This window comes from Bufo gargarizans, chromosome 1, assembly GCF_014858855.1.
Source record: "Bufo gargarizans isolate SCDJY-AF-19 chromosome 1, ASM1485885v1, whole genome shotgun sequence".
NCBI lineage: Eukaryota > Metazoa > Chordata > Amphibia > Anura > Bufonidae > Bufo > Bufo gargarizans.
The window spans coordinates 517,439,566-517,463,146 of NC_058080.1; the positions used below are offsets into that span (position 1 = coordinate 517,439,566).

The 23,581-nt window shown below is 46.1% G+C and overlaps 1 protein-coding gene across 1 annotated transcript in view; it reads left to right on the forward strand.

Annotated features, from left to right (window-relative positions):
• Positions 1–19,028: 19,028 nt before the first annotated feature.
• SGSM1 (small G protein signaling modulator 1) overlaps positions 19,029–23,581 on the forward strand; it is a 240,980-nt gene continuing 236,427 nt past the window's right edge. Inside the window, exons 1-2 of the mRNA XM_044288814.1 lie at positions 19,029–19,130; positions 19,223–19,266. Coding sequence (XP_044144749.1) covers positions 19,115–19,130; positions 19,223–19,266 — 60 coding nt within the window. The 5' untranslated portion in view covers positions 19,029–19,114. The remainder of the gene's footprint in view (positions 19,131–19,222; positions 19,267–23,581) is intronic.

Genomic DNA, 23,581 nt, shown 5'->3' on the forward strand with positions numbered 1-23,581 from the left:
TCCATTCAGATGTCCGTATGATTTTTACGGATCCACGGATACATGGATCGGATCCGCAAAACACATACGGACGTCTGAATGGAGCCTTACAGGGGGGTTATCAATGACAGGCGGGTGATCACCCATATAGATTCCCTGATCACCCCCCTGTCATTGATCACCCCCCTGTCAGGCTCCGTTCAGACGTCCGTAAGATTTTTACGGATCCACGGATACATGGATCGGATCCGCAAAACGCATACAGACGTCTGAATGGAGCCTTACAGGGGGGTGATCCATGACAGGCGGGTGATCACCCATATAGATTCCCTGATCACCCCCTGTCATTGATCACCCCCCTGTAAGGCTCCATTCAGACGTCCGTATGCGTTTTGCGGATCCGATCCATGTATCCGTGGATCCGTAAAAATCATACGGACGTCAGAATGGAGCCTTACAGGGGGGTGATCAATGACAGGGGGGTGATCAATGACAGGGGGGTGGTCACCCCATATAGACTCCCTGATCACCCCCCTGTCATTGTCCCCCTGTAAGGCTCCATTCAGACATTTTTTTGGCCCAAGTTAGCAGAATTATTTTTTTTCTTTTTTTTTTCTTACTAAGTCTCATATTCCACTAACTTTGGTCAAAAAATAAAATCTCACATGAACTCACCATACCCCTCACGGAATCCAAATGCGTAAAATTTTTTAGACATTTTATATTCCAGACTACTTCTCACGCTTTAGGGCCCCTAAAATGCCAGGGCAGTATAAATACCCCACATGTGACCCCATTTCGGAAAGAAGACACCCCAAGGTATTTTGTGAGGGGCATATTGAGTCCATGAAAGATTGAAATTTTTGTCACAAGTTAGCGGAAAGGGAGACTTTGTGAGAAAAAAAAAATAAAAAATTTCCGCTAACTTGTGCCAAAAGAAAAAATATTCTATGAACTCGCCATGCCCATCATTGAATACCTTGGGGTGTCTTCTTTCCAAAATGGGGTCACATGTGGGGTATTTATACTGCCCTGGCTTTTTAGGGGCCCAAAAGCGTGAGAAGAAGTCTGAGATCCAAATGTCTAAAAATGCCCTCCTAAAAGGAATTTGGGCCGCTTTGCGCATCTAGGCTGCAAAAAAGTGTCACACATGTGGTATCGCCGTACTCAGGAGAAGTTGGGCAATGTGTTTTGGGGTGTCATTTTACATATACCCATGCTGGGTGAGATAAATATCTTGGTCAAATGCCAACCTTGCATAAAAAAAAATGGAAAAGTTGTCTTTTGCCAAGATATTTCTCTCAGCCAGCATGGGTATATGTAAAATGATACCCCAAAACACATTCCCCAACTTCTCCTGAGTACGGCGATACCAGATGTGTCACACTTTTTTGCAGCCTAGGTGGGCAAAGGGACCCACATTCCAAAGTGCACCTTTCAGATTTCACCAGTCATTTTTTACACATTTTGATTGCAAAGTACTTCTCGCACATTAGGGGCCCCAAAAATGCCAGGGCAGTATAACTACGCCACAAGTGACCCCATTTTGGAAAGAAGACACCCCAAGGTATTCCGTGAGGGGCATGGCGAGTTCCTAGAATTTATTTTTTTTTGTCGCAAGTTAGTGGAATATGAGACTTTGTAAGAAAAAATAAATAAAAAATCATCATTTTCCGCTAACTTGTGAAAAAATAAAAAGTTCTATGAACTCACTATGCCCATCAGTGAATACCTTAGGGTGTCTACATTCCGAAATGGGGTCATTTGTGGGGGTTTTCTACTGTCTGGCCATTGTAGAACCTCAGGAAACATGACAGGTGCTCAGAAAGTCAGAGCTGCTTCAAAAAGCGGAAATTCACATTTTTGTACCATAGTTTGTAAACGCTATAACTTTTACCCAAACAATTTTTTTTTTTTGCCCAAACATTTTTTTTTTTTTATCAAAGACATGTAGAACAATAAATTTAGCGAAAAATTTATATATGGATGTCGTTTTTTTTGCAAAATTTTACAGCTGAAAGTGAAAAGTGTCATTTTTTTGCAAAAAAATCGTTACATTTTGATTAATAACAAAAAAAGTAAAAATGTCAGCAGCAATGAAATACCACCAAATGAAAGCTCTATTAGTGAGAAGAAAAGGAGGTAAAATTCATTTGGGTGGTAAGTTGCATGACAGAGCAATAAACGGTGAAAGTAGTGTAGTGCAGAAGTGTAAAAAGTGGCCTGGTCATTAAGGGGGTTTCAGCTAGCGGGGTTGAAGTGGTTAATATACTCACACCTCTGGCATATGATGAATAGACTGAGTGAAAGGAGTGCTGTATCCACGGTCTAAGCACCCCATTTGTTGTATCACTTGTCAAATGTGTTTCTTGTAAACAAACTATAGCAGGCAGGGTCCTATGTATCGCATCAAAAACCGCGACTCTCTTTGGGTCCCTACTCAAACCCCTAATATTCCATGAGATAATTCTCATAGCAGCCTATTTGAATATCTACCCATTTCCAAATATATTTGGGGGACCCCCAGGGGGAAGGGGCTGCGAAGGCAGAGAAAGAGAGAAAAAATAAATAAATAGAACAAGCAGCGCATCAGAATACCCACCCTACCCACCCCCTCTCCCTTCTGAATGATCCAGGATACTTCATTCCTGGTTCTCTATCTTGGCATTTCCCCCTTCCAGCCCACACCCAGCCCAAGTGCCCCTCAACTCCTTATCTTTTCTTTAATCCATACTCCAGCCGCTTCCGGTGTATAAAAAAAAAACATTTTTCCTTTCCCATTCATTCCTCAATTTAGCCGGAAACATCGAGTATTTCACATCAATAAACCGGCTTCTTTCTTTTACAGTTTCTTTTGCGTAGTCAGGAAATAGCATTACTGTTGTGCCTAGGTATTCAAGCTTCCATCTCTTCCTGGACCTGCGCAATATCTCCTTCTTATCCCTAACCGATAATAGATTGAGAATTATTGGTCTCGCTCTCATTCCGCGTGGGGGCAACTTTCAAGGAAGTCTATAGGCTCGTTCCACAAAGTTTTTATAATCCGAGATGTCCTGGCCCAGTTGTTCCATAAGACAAGTTTGTATAAATACACTGGGGTCTTGCCCCTCCACACCCTCTGGGATTCCCAGACATCTCAGATTAGCCCTTCTGGATCTATTTTCTAAATCAAGTAGTCTATTTTTCAATTCCCGGTTTTCTTCCTTTAGTCATCATTTGCAGGAGGTCCTCAGAGTCAGATGTTCTTTTCGCTATTTCTATCAACCTGTCTTTATATTTTTGTAAATCCGCTCTGAGGAACCCCACCGACTCCCTGATATTTCTAGTCTGAAGAGAGAGGTCCTGTATTGCCAAACTACTTTTTTTTTTTCTTCTTGGAATATATCTTGCAGACTAGGAACCTGCTGCTCTTTTGTAGAGGCATTTTCCTCCAGCTCCTTTAACGGTTTACTGCCTCTCTCCTCAGTCTGGAAACTCACCTCAGATATCCTCAGACCAGGGTTTTCCTCTAGCACAGACTCACCCTCTTGGCCTTAAGACATATCCTCTTTTTTTTTTTTTAGTAGCTGCTTAAGAGTAGCTGCTTAAAGGGCTAGTCTGTCCACGCATATTAGTGAGGAGTAGCTGCTTAGATCTTTCTGTTTTTTTAAGCATCAGAGAAATTGAGGTATTAAGCTCCACTTGCCCCCTGCCTTTTTTCCCTACCCCCTGTCTAGCCATCTCTAAAGATTCCCCTGCTATCTACAAGCCCCCTTTTTCCTCCTCCCGCACACCCCTCTCCTTAACACTCTCAACAGTATTCTATCAAGTAAAGAATCAGAGAGGCAAGCCCCTAAACGACAATGCATTAATCAAGCGTTCAAATAAGTGATTAACTGGTTCCACCAGTTCATACGTCCATAAATCCGCTAGTAAACCGTCTCTGCATTAGTAAAGTATAGTGCGATTAGTCATTTAAACAGCTTTGAAAGCTGTTTAAAGGGAAGAAACACATATTGAAGACGGTCCGTGTTACCACGGATCAAAAACGGACACGGACGTGTGAATGAGGCTTTAGTGAAAAGTTACACAACTTGCAAACATACTTTGTGCTAAAATAGATTGTTTGCTGTTGTCGAATGAGAATATTCTTGTTTGTATTCACAGGCGGCATGTAGCTGCGCGCATGTAGATATCTAGTCCCACTTTCAGATGAGAAGTACTGTAGACACAACTAAATCCAGTCCAGGCAGTGCTCACATAGGCAGCAGCTGCACAATTCTCACACAGTTTGCTGTATTGATTGCTGTTTGTGTATTTGTCTGAAGTCCAGGCTGTTAGAGAGGTTTCCTGCCAAATAAAAATTGGTGGCAGTGGGCTCAGAAGTGCTTAAAACATATTAGACACTCTCACAGTCCCCTGCCACTACCCTTCCTACCCTGCTCCTGTCCCCTTTTTTCTCCACTTTCTATCCCAGCTAGTCACACCACAAATGTGAGGAGGGTAACAACTAAAGCCGTTGAGCAGACCTTTCCTGTCATGTCGAGCCAGGACAGGAACTGAAAAGCAGCAGGGACCGAAGCAGAATCGGAATAGCGGCAGTGGGAGACTAGTGAGGGTGATTGTTCTTTTATGCTTTTAAGCCCTCTGAGCAAGATTATAAAAAAAATCTGTCCATAAATTGAGTCTGGAATACACAACCTGTAGACAGTGATGGCCAGTTCGCAGTGTTCGCCTGCGAACACATGCAGGCTGCCATCTTGACGCACAAGTCCGGCGATGCACAGTTAAGCCCTTACCTGTGCCTGTGCCGTGAGCCGGTCTGAAATCAAATGTGGTCAGCGGGAGCAGGCAGTTCCGAGAACTGGAAAACAATTCTGGACAACCCCTATAATCACTGTGTAAGGTCTTATTCACACAGTTTGACAGGGCATTTTCACCTTTTCTGAGTTTTTGACTGGCTTCTGGTTTTGGCTCACAACCACTGATGGAAATGATTGACCAAACACTAACATGTGTATAACATCTAGATGAGAAGTTATAAAACTTTGTAATTTACTTTGTTTGAATTCTCACAGTTTTTAAGGTAGTTGTTTTCTTTAGCTCCAGAGGCAGCATAACAAGTCCTGCCCTAAGCTAAAAAGTGAATTCAATTGTATCCAGTCTTAGGGCATGATCACATCTGCGTTGAAGGCTCCATTCGCGACCTCTGGCAAAAAATAGTGGAGAGAAAAGCCCTTCATGCAGAACTTTTTTCTCTTCCAAAAAAAGTTCTCCCAAACTGAAACCAAAATGGATATTATAGTCAATGGGATCTGTTAGGCTCCATTCCTGTTAGTTAGGACTCATGCACATAAATGTGTGCCGTACGTTACATGCATTGGGGACCACAAATTGCGGACGCCAATGCATGGGCACCATCCGGGTGGCTGGCGCCGACGGATGCAGACCCATTCAACCTCAATGGGTCCCATGATCCATCCGCACCGCAAATAAATAGAACAAGTTCCGTGCCTCCTTTCAGATTGCAAATGAATGGGTGAGCACCCGTGATGCAGTGCACAAACGGCCAGTGCCTGTATATTGTGGACCCGCTATTTGAAAAATCTCTAAGTAATGTTCTGTGATCTAAACAGCCGGGATGCCACACTGATACCTACAAACTTGTGAAATGTTATTATATTTACATATGAATAATTGGGCAGATTTACTATTTAAAATGCGGTAGAATTGTGGCGCAATTAGCACAAAAAAAGCTGACATACATGCCTTGCACCAAATTTATTGTTGACACTTGCTTATGTCTTGTCTGACAATGGGGTGTGGCTTAGTAAAAAGGGGGCATGGATTTGTGGAAAAGGTGGACACTAAGACCTCTTTCACACAAGCGTGGTAGATTGGTTCCAGATGCGTTCAGGGTGTGTTCAGTAAAACTCGCACCATTTTGCAAGCAAGTTCAGTCAGTTTTGCCTGCGATTGCGTTCAGTTGCTCATTTTTTTACACGCGGGTGCAATGCACTTTCATGTGTTTTTCATGCACGTAATAAAAAAACGGAAGGTTTACAAACAACATCTCTTAGCAACCATCAGTGAAAAACACATCGCACCCGCACTTGCTTGCGGATACAATGCGTTTTTCACTCAAGCCCCATTAATTTCTATGGGGACAGGACTGTGTGAAAAACACAGAATATAGAATCTGCTGTGATTATCACGTAACGCAGAACTGATGCATAAAAAAAAATGCTCATGTACACAGACCAATTGAAATGAATGGGTCAGGATTCAGTGCGGGTGCTATGCGTTCACGTCACGCATTGCACCCACGCGGAAAACTCGCTCGTGTGAAAGGAGCCTAAGGGCTCATGCACACGGCCATTGCCTAGCCATGCCCATATTGCCCAAATGCGTCTGCAATCAGGAAGGTGCTTCCGTGGGGTTTCTGTCCTTTCCTCCTCACCACAAAAAAGTAGTGCATACACTACTTTTTTGGGGTGCGGATGGATCACGGACCCATTCAAATTCAATGGATCTGGATCCATCTGAGGAATCTGCACGGATGCCTGTATATTGCGTACACTCTGTTTGCGGCCCACAATATGGACATGGACTGGCTACCGTTGTCTGCATGAGGTCTTAAACCAAGATACTGGGGACCAAGGAGCTAAAACAACAGGACTGAAAGCACCAGCAGAAACCTGAGAATTTTTAACAATAAAAGAATATGGAAAATTGTCCTGTCAAAAAACAGTATGCAGATATGTTATAGTTTTTTTTTTACAATGCTTGTTAATGGCAACAGGACACAACTATATATGAATCCATTTGAACTCTTTTCTCGGGGTGTACATTATAGTAAAATATGCATGTCTCAACTTTACAGCAGAAGCACATGGGGGAACATTAATTAGGACAGTGGTTTTATATGCCAGCCCTAGTCTCTGTCCTATTGGCGTCAGATGCACCACAATTATTAAGTGATGCACACAGGGACCGACTGGGAAATGAAAGTAGCCCTGGAAAAAAAACTATAAAGTGGTCCCATTTTGTAGGTGGTTTCAAACTGACAGAAGTAGGCCAGTAATACTGTAGTGCAGAACAAAACAGTGCTGCACCAAATACTGCCTCTGCAAAAACAAATACCACAGTGCAGCACAAAATACTGCCGCCCATGCCATAGTATGAAACTGTATCATCGTCCTGAGGAAAATCGCTGGTGACAGTGACATTACCTGCGCTACATCTCCTGTATAACGTTTGCACATCCTAAATATCTGTGACATTCAGTGTAATTTATTTGAGCATACACATGCAAAACCTGTGCTACTGTACGTGTGACATACTTGCAAGCATATACTGTATATCATTTAATATGCTCAAGGCGAGCAGTAAGGGACGGGGAAGTGGCAGTGCTGCTGATGGTGCATGCAGAGGCCGTGGCCCTCGGCGCGGTGAAACTGTGCCTTTTGCCAGAGCACAAGAAACACACTCATCCACGATACCTAGCTTCATGTCCAAGTCTGCAGGGCGGCGCAGGACACTACTCTCGAAGTCACACCAGTGTGATCAGATGGCCGGTTGGATTGCAGCAGATAATGCTTCCAGTCGGTTAAGCACCACCCTGTCTTCCACAAAGTCCAGTCTCAGTAGCCAAGAGTCTAGTCAACAGAATCCTCACCCTGATCCTCCTTCCTCCCACCATGGAGAGTCTTGGCAAACAAATGATCCCACATTCGGATATTCCGAGGAGCTCTTTTCAGCGCCATTCCTTGATTTGGGCCTCTCGCCAAGCCAGCTTGAAGAGGGACATGAGGAGATCTTGTGCATTGATTCCCAAACTATTGAGCATCCACAGTCAGAAGAAGATGACGGTGGGAAACGGCAATTAGTGTTTCACAAGGTGGATGATGATGATGAGACACAGTTGCCAGTAAGTCAACGGCAATTAGTGTCTCAAGAGGTTGATGATGAGGATGAGACACAGTTGTCAATAAGTGAGGTTCTTGTTAGGAGGATGACCAGAGTGAGGAAGAGGAGGTGGTGGACGATGAAATCACTGACCCAACCTGGCCTGCAACAGGCCCGCAACTGTTCCCCTTGTGGCAATCTCCCTTTCCAAGGGGTAGGTGTTCCGCAGTCTGGCGCTTTTTTAAAAGGAAAGTGCGGACGATAAAAGAATTGTCATTTTCAATCTGTGCAGTACCAAAATGAGCAGGGGCGTGAACAGTAGCAACCTCACCACCACCAGCATGATCCACCACATGGCATCAAAGCAATGATAGGTGGGCGAAACGCCTGGGTCCACAATCAGTGTCTGCGGGTCACACCACTGCCTCCTCTTCCCACGTGTTACGTGCTGGCCAATCCCCTGTCCAAGATGAAGGCTCGGATGCCTCCCGCCCTGCACCTGGACCTTCGCAAGCACCACCAGCTAGCACATCCACTTCTGTGTTCCAGCACAGCGTACAGATGTCCATACCCCAGGCCTTTGAACGAAAGCGCAAATACCCAGCCACCCACCCACAGACCATAGCACTAAATGCGCACCTTTCCAAATTGCTAGCCCTGGAAATGTTGCTGGACGCTGAGGCTTTCTGCAGCCTGATGCTTTTGAAACTCAGTCCCCAGCCGCCACTATTTTTCCTCGTGTGCCATCCCCGCCTTACACCAGCATGTGTCCCGTAACATCACCCGTGCCCTGACCAACGCAGTTATTCGGAAGGTCCACTTAACGACTGACACATGGACAAGGGCTTTTGGCTAGGGACGCTACATTTCCCTGACGGCACACTGGGTGAACGTTGTGGAGGCCGGGAGTGAGTCATACCCTGGAATGGCACAGGTGCTACCGACGCCAAGAACTGCGGGCCCTACTTCCATTAGGATTTCCGCCACCACCTACATTAGTGGCTGCAACCCCTCCTTCTCCTCCTCCACTTCCACCTCTGAATTCTGATCTTGCAGCACCAGTCAGTAGCTGAATGCAGTGTAGCACTGCAGTGGGGAAGCGGCAACAGGCCGGGCTGAAAATAATTTGCTTAGGTGACAAACAGCACACTGCCGCAGAGCTGTGGCAGAGTATAAGGGACCAGACTGAGCTGTGGCTCTTGCCACTCAACTTACAACCAGGCATGGTTATGTCTGATAATAGCCGTAACTTGGTGACGGCTTTGGAGCTCGGCAGGATCACACACATACCATGCCTAGCCCACGTGTTCAAATTAGTGATTCAGCGGTTTCTCAAAACCTACCCCAATTTTCCTGAGCTACTTGTGAAGGTGTGCCGCGTGTGTGCCCATTTCCTAAAGTCATCTACAGCTGCCACCGGTCTGGCAACACTGCAGCAGCGCTTGCAATTGCCAGCTCACCGACTGTCACGGATGGTGTAACAGAAAACAAGAAGTTACGAATAAGGATCCGACTGGCTTCATCCGAAACTAAGGAAGAAAAGGGTGACCCCTATTTAAGCCCTGAAACTCTCCCTGTCTTCTCAGCCCATGCAAAGATCTCTATGATAGAAAATTGAATGCCCTTGTGCCTCGACTGTATGACATCTGAACACCCTATAATAGTGAGGGGACACGACCACCAGCTCCCTACACTTAATACGGAGGGAGTCAGGGTCACCTAGGATCAAGCAAACAGGAAAACACAAATGAATGAACAGACTTATCTGTAGAAGCATCAGTTGTAGCATCCAGCATGTACACACTCCAGGAAGTTGTATAAACCGCAAAGTGATGCAGTATGGGAGGGGATTTAAAGGGATGCAATCAGTGCAACTAGATGACAGCTGAGAGAGGGAAACGAGATGATAAAACGAAAGCAAAACAAAAGAACCTCAAGCAGGAGGTTCTGAAGAACGTCTGTCACAGCTTCTCAGATGTCTGGCGGTGACAGTTGTGTGACGCTAGCAGGCGCTGGAACTCCACATTCCACATTTTGGCCAGGCTTTGTGAGCAGCAGAGGGCAGTAGTGGAATACCAGCTGCAACATGGTTGTCACCTTTCCAATCAGCTTTCACTCTTCACAAGCAACGAGTGGGCATAGATGTCTGACCTCTGTGAGGTTTTACGCAACTTTGAAGAATCAACACAGATGGTGAGCGGCGATGCCGCTATTATCAGCGTAACCATCCCACTTCTGTGTCTACTGAAACCCTCGCTGCTCACAATAAAGGCGGACGCTTTGCATGTGGAAGAGGTGGAAATGGGGTAAGACAGTACACAGGGTGATAGCCAGACCACCCTCAGTTCGTCTTCTCAGCGGAAATTGGATGATGATTAGGAGAAGGAGACGGTTGCCTCCGCTACAGAGGGTAGTACCCATAGCAGGTTTATTTCATCTGCTCAGTGTGGATGGGCCGAAGAGGAGGAAGAGGGTGAGGAGATTGAGAGTCATCCTCCTGATGAGGACAGCGAAGTCTTGTCTGTTGGGACTCTGGCACACATGGCTGACTTCATGTTATGCTGTGTTTTCTGTGACCCTCACGTTATATACGCATTTTGGCCAACAGCGATTACTGGTTGTTCACCCTTCTCGACCCCAGCTACAAAAAGAACTTCTCATCTCTCATTCCTTTATGAGTGTAGGAGTCCCACTACCTGAACAATTGTACCACAATGTGAATGAGGCCCTCCTTTATGTGATATACAGGTTGTATCAGAGTGCCTCTTCCTTGTAATTTTTGGTAGCACTTGCACTTTATATACAAGTAAATATACAGGAAACAATGTTTCCCCTGTCGTCCTCGGCAGCACATGAAGGGTTAACAGAGTCCTATTCTCGCCCCAGGACCGCCCACCTAGATAAAAACAAGATAATTGATTAATTAGCAATCCTATAGGTCCCTATAAAGCACTCCCTCTGGCAAACCTCCACTGTGTTTTTTTCATGTCCTTATTCTGGACAGGTTCATAGCCCACCTCACTTGGGAGCCCTCATGCCTGGGGGGTGTCCCAGGCTTAGGCTCAGAGTCCAGCTAGCCATGGGGGTGCCTTGGCGCTGCTCTGTGGAATCTTTTCCTTTCCTGTGCCGGTTCGGAGGTACAGCGGGGCCTGCAATATGCCATACCAGCGCTTCCTCTCACTGGGCGGCAATGGCGGCGCCTGCAGGTCTCAGTGGAACGCATCGTGGAACGCAGCGTCAGCTGCGTCTGACGTCATCAGCGGGCGCCCGCCCCCCGGCATTCTGGCGGCAAATTCAATTTCAAATTATTTAAGGTGGTGTGCCTTGGCAGTCGAGCTCTTTTTTCTCTAAGGTACCCCTTATCCAGGCTCTGGTCTTGACTGATTACAGCCAGTTGTTCTGGCTTTATTATGTGGTATCAGAGATCTATATATATTTAATCTGTTCCTCTTTCCAGATGTCCAGCCATTCCAGTAAAGGAGGAAAAAGATCCAGGAAGCACAGGCACAGGCTGTGCCAATCCTGCGACCAGCCTCTCCCTGATGACCACCAGGACGATTATTGTGAAAGCTGTGGATTAGAGGTGTTTTCCCATTCCCCGGAATCCTCTCCCAGACGTGCAAAGCGACATAAGAAGAAGCAGCCCTTATGTATTACGTGTATTAAACCGCTTCCTAAGGGGTATACGTCTAACATTTGCGCAGCCTGTACTCAGCCAGAGGTTATCTCTGAAGATAATACAAAAAAATTGATCTCCTTACTCTAATCCTTTCTGTCTCAATCTAAGAGACAGAAGACGCATAAGAGGAAAAGGGCTGATCCTAGCCCTTCTACGTCTGCCGAGAAGTCTTCTCGCTCAGAAGGGGAGGTGTCCTCTGGTTCTAGCTCAGATCTTGAACCAGCCACAGAAGAAAATTTTTTGTTCAGAAAAGAGGATATTAACCGTCTCATCAAGGATGTGAAGCATATAATCGAATCCAAGACGGAGACGCATACCGACCAAGATGAGGGGAGCCTGTTTTACTTTCCTAAAAAGAAAGCACGTGTCTTTCCCAGTCATCCGGTGCTTGAATCCATCATCCAGAAGGAATGGAAACATCCATTAAGGAAGATGGATTCAGGAAGAAGAGCTAGGGCTATGTACAGAATAGACCCTGCTGAATGTGAGAAATGGGGGGCACCTTCCAAGGTCGATCCTGCAGTGGCCAGACTAGCGAAGAGGTCCTTTTTTCCGTCTGACGACTCTACGTTGTTAAAGGATCCCATGGATAAGAAGGCAGATAATCTCCTAAAGCGGCTTCACTCTTATATAGCCTCCCTCAAGAAGGCGTCTATGGCCGCAGTGCCTGTAGCCCGTGCCCTGAGAGTGTGGTTGAGTCAACTAGGAAGGGATATCGAGGATGGCGTTGATAGAGAAGATCTGCTTCGGCAACTTCCTTCTTTGAAGATCGCGGCGGAGTTCCTATGTGACTTTCCCGTGGATACCCTGAAAGGCTTAGCCAAAAATATGGCTCTCTCCAACTCTATCAGGAGGGCAATCTGGTTGAAATTGTGGTCGGGGGATGTCCCCTCCAAGAACAACCTTTGTTCTCTTCCGTTTGAACCAGGGCGCCTGTTCGGCTCGCAGTTAGACACTCTACTGGAAACCAATAAGGAAGATAAAGCACAACCTAGAAGCTTTCGGCCCTTTAGAAGACAGCGCTTTCAAAGATCCGATTTTCGCGGACGTTCGGACAGGAGAGGATCTGACCGAAGGTATTTTGCCAAAACATCGGACAAGGGTAGGAAGAAGCCAGAGGATAAACCCACCAAAGAGGACTTCTGACGCCAGAAGCGAAAGGGTAGGAGGTCGGCTTACGCGATTCTACGCAGCATGGCAGGGAATTTCCTCAGACAGTTGGGCCTTGAGGATCGTAAGAGAAGGCTACTCGCTGGAGTTTATCCGCCGTCCAAGAGACCGTTTTCTCTTAAGTCAAGGAGAAGACCCTCGGGTCATAGACCTTGTGAGAGAATTTATTCAAAAGGGTGCTCTGGAACCTGTACCAAAACATCAAGAAGGAACAGGAGTGTATTCCAGAGTGTTTCCAGTCCCCAAGCCAGAGGGAAAGTGGCGCCTAATCATAGACCTCCGCTACGTGAATCAATTTATCACAAAAGTGCATTTCAAGATGGAAAATATAAGGTCTATCACGTCTCTGCTTCAAGAAGGACACTTCTTAGCATCCATCGACTTGAGAGACGCTTGCCTGCATGTCCCAATAGAAAACGCGTCCAGACGCTTTCTGAGGATCGCAATCGCCATTGGAGGAAGGGTAAAACACCTCCAATTCAAAGCCCTGCCCTTCGGCCTCTCGTCAGCACCCAGAATTTTTACGAAATTAGCCGTAATTGCTGTCGCAAGTTTACGCCTACAAGCCTTGCAGGTGTTTCCGTACCTGGACGACTGGCTTATAGTGGCACCCACCAGGGACTTGCTGAATTCTCATCTCCTGAAAGTCATCAAGTTGCTTCAGTCTCTGGGCTTCTTGATCAATTGGGACAAATCCGACATCCAGCCAGCAACATCCAAAACGTTTCTAGGCTTCAGGATAGACACTTGCACCATGACCCTGTATCTCCCGACCGCCAGGATAAGCTCTGTCACATCAGCAATAAAGATCTTAATTGCAGGCCACAGACCTACAGTCCACAGGGTGATGAAAACCCTGGGTCACATGACATCGGTAATAGATGCAGTTCCATGGGCTCAGGCCCACATACGGGAATTACAGCAGGACTTGCTTCAGGTCTGGAAGTACAACCACAATCTTTCGGCCCGTCTCAGGTTAAGACCTTCCACAATCACGGAGCTGAAATGGTGGTTAAGGGAAAGGAATTTGTCCAGGGGCAGATCCTTCCAGCTAACACCTACGGTGACGGTTACGACGGATGCCTCCTCCCTGGGCTGGGGAGCCCATCTTGGAAACAGTTGGGTTCAAGGTTCTTGGTCCTGCACAGAACGACAGCTGTCCTCGAACTTCAGAGAGTTGAAGGCAATCAAGCTGGCATTACAGCACTTTCGGACAAGGTTGGAGAACCAATCAGTCCTAATTCAGACGGACAATCTCCCTGCAGTTTTTTACATAAACAAGCAGGGAGGCACCTGGAGCCTTCTACTCCTTGCATTATGCAGGAAGATCTTTGCATGGGCAGAGAGGCACTTACAGAATCTAAGAGCGGTACACATTAAAGGCTCGTTGAATACTCAGGCAGATCTTCTGAGTCGGAGGAAGATCAGACAAACCGAGTGGGAGCTGAATCAGAAATACTTCCTGCAGATTACAGCCAGATGGGGTACTCCGTCTATAGATCTGATGGCCTCCAAGGGAAACAGCAAACTTCCCAAGTTCTGTTCTCTGAACAGATCCAGAATCCAACAGCAGTAGACACTTTTTCTATAACCTGGAAGGACCAGTATGTTTACATCTTTCCTCCCGTGCCCCTGATCTTAAGAGTCCTGCAGAAGATCCTACTAGAGAAACCTCAAGCGATATTGATTGCTCCTTTTTGGCCTCGCAGGCCATGGTTCCCACTTCTACTCCAGTTATCCAGAGGAGTCTACTGGAAGCTTCCATCTTATCCCGACTTACTAGTTCAGAACGGCCTGTTTCATCAACATCTGAACAAACTTCATCTCACAGCTTGGAGACTGAGAGGTCTAGACTAGAAGGAAAAGGGCTGTCTGTCCCTGTCATTAATACTCTACTCTCCTCCCGGAAAACTTCTACAAATATCAAGTATGAAAGAATATGGAGGAAATTTTTATCCTGGATCTCAGAGAATGAATGTTCAGATATTACAGTCCCTGTTATCCTCCAGTTCCTGCAAGATGGATTCCAGAAGGGTCTTACTCCGAACACTTTGAAAGTGCACATGACAGCCATTAATGCCATGACAGAGAGCAGATTCGGACATCATCCCTTAATTAATCGTTTTTTCAAGGCCATTAAGAAGCTTAGACCGGTGGTGAGACACCCTATGCCTGTTTGGGATCTGTCATTAGTCCTCAGAAAATTGACTGAACCCCCCTTTGAGCCCTTAGTAGACGCAGAACTTAATTGGCTCTCCGGCAAAGTTCTCTTTCTTATTGCCATCACTTCGGCTAAGAGACTCGGAGAATTACAAGCACTATCGGTTAAGACGCCGTATTTAAGAATCTTGCCGAATGGAGTTCTGCTGCGCACTCTACCTTCCTTTGTGCCAAAAGTTCCTTCTTCTGCTAACGTCAACCGAGAAGCGTTTCTACCAGTTTTTTTCCCAGACCCCTCAGATGAAGAACAAGCTCGCTGGCACACCTTGGATGTCAAGAGGGCGGTTGAAATTTACCTTCGAAGGACAAAGGATTTTAGACTAGATGAAAATCTGTTTTTGCTATACTCCGGTCCTAATAAAGGTCACAAGGCATCTAAGAGTTCCCTGGCAAGATGGATCAAGTCTATCATCTTGGAGGCATATACCATTGAGGGCATCTCTCCTCCTTCTCCGATTAGAGCCCACTCAACTAGGGCCACAGCAACATCTTGGGCTGAACAAGCACATGTCTCCCTAGAAGAGATCTGTAGAGCAGCATCGTGGTCTACGCCATCTACCTTATCTACCTTCATGAAGCACTACTGGCTGGACATAGAAAATAAGAGCTCAGCCTTTGGCACCGCGGTGTTAAGTGCAGCAGTTCAGTAGTTCCCTCCCTTCAGTATCTATGCATATCCCTTCATGTGCTGCCGAGGACGACAGGGGAAAGTGAAAATTATTACCTGGAATTTTGCTTTCCATGAGTCCGAAGGCAGCACATACATACCCTCCCTAATAAATCCTTTTGTTTTGCATTTTGCCTGAATCTATTTTTTATACACAGTGGAGGTTTGCCAGAGGGAGTGCTTTATAGGGACCTATAGGATTGCTAATTAATCAATTATCTTGTTTTTATCTAGGTGGGCGGTCCTGGGGCGAGAATAGGACTCTGTTAACCCTTCATGTGCTGCCTTCGGACTCATGGAAAGCAAAATTCCAGGTAATAATTTTCACTTTACTAACAATGCTTCCTCTAAAATCGATTTTATCTTTGGTGTTGTGCGTATTATTGTCATTATGTAAAAGCGGCATACTACTCGGACAACATCGTTCCCAGCAGCGACCTGAGAGTCCAAGATGCATCCAGACATCCTCCCCATGCTGTTCCCAAACCATTTCAATGGTGTTTCCATCAATTTCTGACCTTTTCCTATGAACTAGACACCCTCCCCTCTTCAGAGCAGGGGGTGCCTGGTTTAATGCTCGGGTTCTCCCATTGACTTCCATTGTGCTCTGTAGAGCACCCAAGCATCCCAAAGTGTTCTACGCAAGCACCAGAGCTCTTTGGTGCACGATCAACACTATTATTTACTGGCAATAATAATGTGCCAAACTGCCTATGCCCACCCTTTATGAAAAGTGTCGAGATCGCCGCAAAAAAAAAAAAACACCAAAAAGTTTGTGTACGTGAAGTGTGCACCACAATTTGCGACTTTTTTGACACCAGAAAACTTATGTACGTGGTATAATACATTCCCTGCACAGTCCACGATGCACAGCGCCGGCCATGTGCTCGCCATTTGCGGATGTGAAAAGGTCCCCGATCCGCAAGTTTTAGTTTGGTCCATTTTTTTGCGGTGCGGAAGCACAGACTGAAATCTCACGGAAGCGCTCTATAGTGCTTCCGCTCTGTACCTACGTTCTGCATCTTGCGGACCCATTTCAGTGAATGGGTCCGCATCCGTGATATGGAGCACACATGTCGGTGCCTGTATAATGCAGACCCGCTGTTTGAAGGCCGTAATACGGGCACAGGCCGTGTGTGCATGAGCCCTTATAAATTAACCCAAACTAGGCAGGGGCGTAGCTATAGGGGGAGCAGGGGAAGCGGCTGCTTTGGGGCCCTGACCCAGAAGGGGCCCATCCAGCAAGAGGAGGACTAAAAGATTTTGTCAAGGACCCCTCAACAGTATTACACAATTAAATTATATACTGTGGCAGTATAGGCGGATGGAACAGCTGCTGGGCATGGTCTTAGAGAGTGATCTTTACTAGCCACAGGAATAGGGGTGGCATGAAAGGAAGAAGTTGCAAAAAAAAAAACGGGGGAGGGGGGCCCCATTCAAAAATTTGCTGTGGGGCCTAGCTACGCCACTGAAATTAGGCACTGTGCCAGTGTCATAATACTTTGCAGTAGCTTGCTTCACAAACCCATGGCAATAGCAGCTTCCCCACAGTGGCCAATGATTGACAGCACAGTCACTGGAAGGGTACGGCCACACTGGGCAGACTTTTTGCAGTGGACTTACCAAGTACTCTCTATTATATTGCAAACCTTAGGAGTCCTCATTATGCGTTAGCATAGAGCGTAAACCCTTCGAGGGCTCACTGCAAGAGAATGCACGTAAGCAGAAACATTACATACTGTGAATGTGTCTTTTACCTATACAGTCCTTACCATAGCTTAGGGGGGTTTTCCATGATGACAAATTCCCTTAAAACCAAATGAGTCTTCGTACCCACTGCCTGCTGAACAAGATAAAAAGCTTCCCTACCTAGCTCCTGTTTGCCATTGCATTATACTATGCTGTCATTGTCTCCACTGTTCCCTCTAAGCCTTTGCAGCTGCTGAGCGCAGCAGATAGGTAGCAGAACCATACATAGTGAAAGGTGGGCAATCTGGTAATAGATGTCACTTGCAGTCCTATGTGACACCACAGTGATAACTATGACTGCAGATAATGTGGTAGATATTACCCGCAGTCCTATATACGGCAGGTAACATCATCTAACAGTGGTAACAACCAGTGCAAATTATGTAATAGATGTTAGGCCGAGTTCACATCAGCGTTCAGCCCCATTATAGGAGCAGGAGAACGGAAAGGACGGATTCGGCACATTACCTTCTATTGGCTGCCCCCCCCCCCCCCCACCCCCTGATGTTTTTATCTGCGTGACGGGGAGATGCAGTGGCGGCCATGCCGGCATCAGAAGCGACGCGGGTGCTGGGAGCGAGGTAAATACAATCTATGTGAGGAAGCCGGGCACTTGGGGGGGCATTACAGGTCTTGGATAACCCCTTTAAGCATGCTGCCACCACACAGCCACATCAGCAGCATTTACCCTCACCTACTGTGTTCTTCCGCCTTACCTTGTAGATTGTAAGCTCTAGGGGGCAGGGTCCTCTCCCCCTCTCTGCCAGTCTGTTAATAGTTTCTTGTATTTTTTAGGCTATTTTCACACTTGCGGCAGAGTGATCCGACAAGCAGCTGCCCGCTGGATCTGGCAATCTGCATGCAAACAGACAGCATTTCTAGACGGATCCGCCTCACAAATGCATTGCAAGAACGGATCTGTCTCTTCATTTGTCATACGGACAAACGGATCAGTTTCTATTTTTTTCTCACATTTTTACCGATCTGTGCATGAAGGACGGATCCGGCATTGTGGTATTTTTAATGCCAGATCCGGCACTAATACATTTAAATGTAAATTAATGCCGGATCCGGCATTCCGGCAACTGATCCGGAATTTTGGACGGAGATAATACCGCAGCATGCTGCTGTATTTCCTCCGTCCAAAACGCCGTTTAGTGACTGAACTGAAGACATCCTGAACGAATTGCTCTCCATTCAGAATGCATGGGGATCAAACTGATCAGTTATTTTCTGGTATTGAGCCCCTAGGACGGGACTCTATGCCGGAAAAGAAAAACGCAAGTGTGAGAGAACCCTTAATGTACAGCACCATGGAATAAGTAATAATAATTCTAAGCTGGAACAGAAAACAAAGTTTCCCTGCAGATTAGAACAGAGATTATCAATCCTGTGTGGACAGGGTCTTATTATTCTCAGGAACACTGGAGCTATTAATGCAAATAGAAAGCTGAAGCACAAAGCCTACAGTGCATAGAGAATCTTCCTCCTTTCACTCAGCATCACCGGCTGACGAAGGAGCAAATCCTACAGAGTAATGATAATGTATGTCACCATGTAGGAGCACCCGAGTATCGCTCAGTGCATCAACCAGCGTCATACTACAGTGAACAGGGCGCGTGAACGTCCATTCAGGCGCGCGCTCCCGAGTGCGAGGGGTAGCGCTCTGACGTCACGGCAGCCACCGTGCACGCGCAGGAGCAGCTGTGCCACTGCCTCCTAGAGCCGAGCCTGCGGAGGACAGGAACGGGCAAGCTGCAAACATGGCAACGGTGACAGGTGAGCAAAACACCAGAAGCACCGATAGCCCGCCTGTATGTACCGTATGGTGACATAATGAGCGTAATAACCAAAATGCCTGTCGTCCACAGAGGCAGAGACCAGGCAGAGGCTGCTGAAGACTGTCAAGAAGGAGGTAGGTGACCCCACCACAGCATCTTCTCGCTCGGGTTTCCTATGGACGTGTACGGAGCAGCCTGTGAGGGTGTGTTACATTTGCACAGCCGGCAGCTTCTGGTCACTTGTGTCGCTGTAGTACAGTGCAACACAGCTGTCCCCATGGGTGCAATGGGAGCCTGGCACAGGCAGTGCAGAGATGATCGATCATCGTGGAGCCACCTAGTTCTTATTCCCCTGGGTTGCAGTGTGTAGCATGCATTTAATGCATGTGAATTGCTGGCTTCACTTATTATATAGGTCATTGGGTTTAGGTAGCAAGCTATAAAGGCTGTGCAGAAACGTGAGGAAATCAGGTGCCAAGGGCACGCGTTGGGCGGATCAATGTATTATTAAGTAGGGGATGTGTCCAATCAGTCACATTGTTGCAACATACGTATCACTGCATCATGTCAGGTATTTGCACCAAAATTACGTCTTTCAGGTACAGTAAGAAAGATATACTGCAAAAAGTTAGGTTCTTTCTGTTTGTCACCAAGATGTTACCCCCCAGCCACCCGCAGTACCTTACGGCTGAGCTCATTTTGTCGGTCATGCTGTCTTTTTGCCATTTGATCTGATGGCCAAGTTCGCAGCAAAACAATATTAATTACCCCTCCCCCCGCCCGGCTTATTATGTGCAGATTGAAGCTTCAGAGGCTCATTGCGCAGAAAACTATAAAGGACAGCGCATGCGCCTAAAGAAAGAAAACAGAGGTGGCCATCAAGAGTGAAGAGGCAGGAAGGGTGCGCAGTGAGTTTGACTTGAAGCGTGAAGTCCGCTGCCCCCTTGACTTCAAGCTGTACATTTACATTACCGGAGGGAGGGGAATAAAATGGTTTTACTGCAAACTTGGCCAATAGCAAAAGACAGCATGGGAGACATGATATCGTCAGCTGTAAGGTACTGTGGGCGTTTGGGAGGAGGGGTTATGATGGTAACAGGATTCCTTTAAGGCCTCGTTCACATTTTTCGTTCTTCACTGCTGTCCAAATTTTTACGGACAGCACATGTGCCCATTATGTGTCAGTTCACATTTCAGTATTTTTTTACTGAAAAAAAATCACGAGGACATGCACTACTTTGATCCGTGATGCGGACCAAGCACGCCCATTAAAGTGTATGGGTCCGTGAAAATCACTGACACATCCATGTTGTGTCTGTTTTTCATTGAAGACCAATAGAAGATTCTTTGGAAATTAATTTTCAGTTGAGCAACTTCTGTGAATTACGGATGACACACATATAGGATAAACGGACACGCGGACCAACCACGGATCCTTCACGGACATGTTCACGGATTAAACACGTATGCTTTTTTCACTGACGTGACACTGACATGGAAATGTGAACGGGGCCTTAAAGAGGTTTTCTGAGATTTAAATACTCAGACCTGATCGGTGGGGGTCCAACACCTGGGACCCCTGCCAATCAGCTGTTTGAGCAGGCACCAGCACTCCTGTGAGCGCCACGGCCTTCTCCATGCTCACCAAGCACAGCATTGTACATTGTATAGCGGCTGTGCTTGGTATCGCAGCTCAGCCCCATTCACTTCTATGGGGCTGAGCTTCTCCTAGGCCACATGACCGATGAACTGTCACGGCAAGTGGGGATAAGAGGAACACCAAGTAACAAACATCAATAGGTAAACAGACTAGGCCCCAAAACTAGGGAGAAGGGAATGGTTACCTCCTAAGAATCCCTGACTGCTGACAGTATGAGCAAGTCCTGATGGTGAACAAACTCATACGCTGGAACCTGAGCACTGCTGACACTGTAGCAAACCCCAACTTCGGGAGAGGGGAATGAGACAACAGGTACCTTCCACCGTGAAGGGACCAGCGTCTCCCTGAGACCTAGCAGCAACTCACACACAAAGGAGAAAACAGGAGGACTTGAGACGAGCAGGAAGTAGAGGATCCACAAACAACCAGTACAGAACTCCAGAAGGAAAATATCAACTGCAAAGTCAGCAGTAAGAGGCGGACTAAAATAGAACCTCTTAAACAGCTAACGAGCAGAACCTATGGAGAGGTGGGATCCAGCCCACAACAACAAACAGAAAGGAAACAAAAAAAGACCTGTCAGATAGACTCACATGCTGCAAGTCTATCCGATCTTTTCAGATCTCTCACAGGGCAGGCAGTGACATGAACGTGTCATCACTCTGCCTAAGGAAAGCTGAGAGAAGGCCACGGCACCACTGCGAGCGCCACTGCCTTCTCAGTCGGCTGATGGGAGGGGGTCCCAGGTTTTGGACCACCACCGATCAGGGACTGTTGACCTATCCAGAGGATAGGTTATCAGTATTTAAGTCTTGGAAAACCACTGTAAATGAGAAATATAAATTACTGACTGTTTTATGCTTTATATTGCTATAAATGAGATAATATTCTGTTATTTTCCTTTGGGTTTATGTTGCTCTTTGACAGCCTCAGTAATGTAATATGATGGTCTATATTGTATTCAGTAAAAAAATGGACTTTTAGGTCAATGGGATTCAAAATAATTACCAAATGGTTCCCTATGGTTTTGCCCTGCCTACTGTAAAAACGGAAGCTAAGATGTCAGTGTAAACATAGTCATATAGAAGTCAGACTATTAACGAGATCCAGGTCTTCCAACATGAAAGAACAACTGAAATGGGTAAATTTAGAAGGCGAAAATAGTGTTGTGGTTCAAGCTTTCAATTTTGTGCAAAATGTTAATTAAACACATCATAATCAGCCTTGTTTTTGTAGAGGCGTCTTTATCAGATAAATGTAAATACAATGAAAATTCTTTCAGATGACCACCTAAAATTCTTCTAGAGGAGTGGTCCCTTTCAAAAAAGATGGCCAGTATGCATAATATATGGTGGAACACAAAATCTGCCACAGAACATCTGGTCTGTGTAAGGGGTTGGTCTTCTCAAATAGGTGGACTTTTGCAGGGAATTTATTGTATGTAAGTATATATTTACAGTTTATGGACAAAATATTGTGACACACCTCTTAATGTCTGAATTCAGGAGTTTCATTCAGTCCCATTGCCACAGGTGTATAATATAGGATGCCACCGTTGTAACAAGTCAGTTTGAGAAGTTTCATCCCTCCTAGATATTCCACCATTATCTGTGAGTGGCATTATTTCAATGTGGAAGCATTTATGAACCACAGCATGGCAGCCACAGAGTGGCAGATCACGTAACGTTACAGAGCGGGGGTCCTCGAGTGCAGAAGTGCATAAAAGTCACCAACGCTTACTGACTTACTGACTCCATAATCGCACAGTTCCAGACCTCCACTGGAATTAATATCGGCATAAAAGTTGTGGACTGGCATCCTCATGGCATGAATTTCCATGGCTGAGCAGCTGCATGTAGCTTCACATCACCAATCACAATGCCAAGTATTGGATGAAGTCGTGTAAAGCATGCCGCCACTGGTCTCTTGAGCAGCGGAAATGAGGTTTGTGGAGTGACAAATCAGACTTCTCTATTTGGCATTCTGGGTTTGGCAAATGCCAGAAGAATGTTACCTGGTTGACTGCATTGTGCTTCTGCAAAGTTTGGTGGAGGAGGGATAACCTCATGGGCTTGTTTTTCAGGGGTTGGCATAGGCTCTTATTTACAGTGAAGGGAAATCTTAACGCTTTAGCACACCAAGAAATTTAGGACATGTGTATGCTTCTAACTTTGTGGAAAAATTTTGGGGAAGGCCTTTTCTATTTCTGCATGACTGTGCCACAAAGCAAGGTCCATAACGGCATGGCTAGATGCCTTTTGTGTGGAAGAACTTGACTGGAACGCATAGAGCCCTGACCTAAACCCCATCAAACACATTTGGTATGAACTAAAATGGATATTGCAAGCCAAACCCTATCATCCAACATCAGTGTCTGTTCTCAAAAATGTTCTTCTAAATGAATGGGCAAAAATTTCCACGGGCTCCAAAACATTGTAGAAAGCCTTGCCAGAAGAGTGGAATAAACTCTGTATTAATGCCGATCGATTTTGTCATAATTGCTCCTGTAGGTGTATATATAATATAAAATGTATAATATATATATATATGTGTGAAGGCTTTGGCCTGGATTTGTGGGAGGGGCTGAGGTCCGCCTCCAGCCTATTTAGGGCACCCCTCTACCTGACTCCTGCACCGTCCGAGGTCTGAACTTTGAGAGAGAGAGAGAGTTACTTGTGGAGTTAACTGAGAGGTTACTTACGAGTTGCTGTTTTCCTTCTGAGGTTCGTTGCTTGCGGGTCCAGGATTTGGAGCTTTCCGGTTCCATCCGTCCGACTTCACCTGGTTCC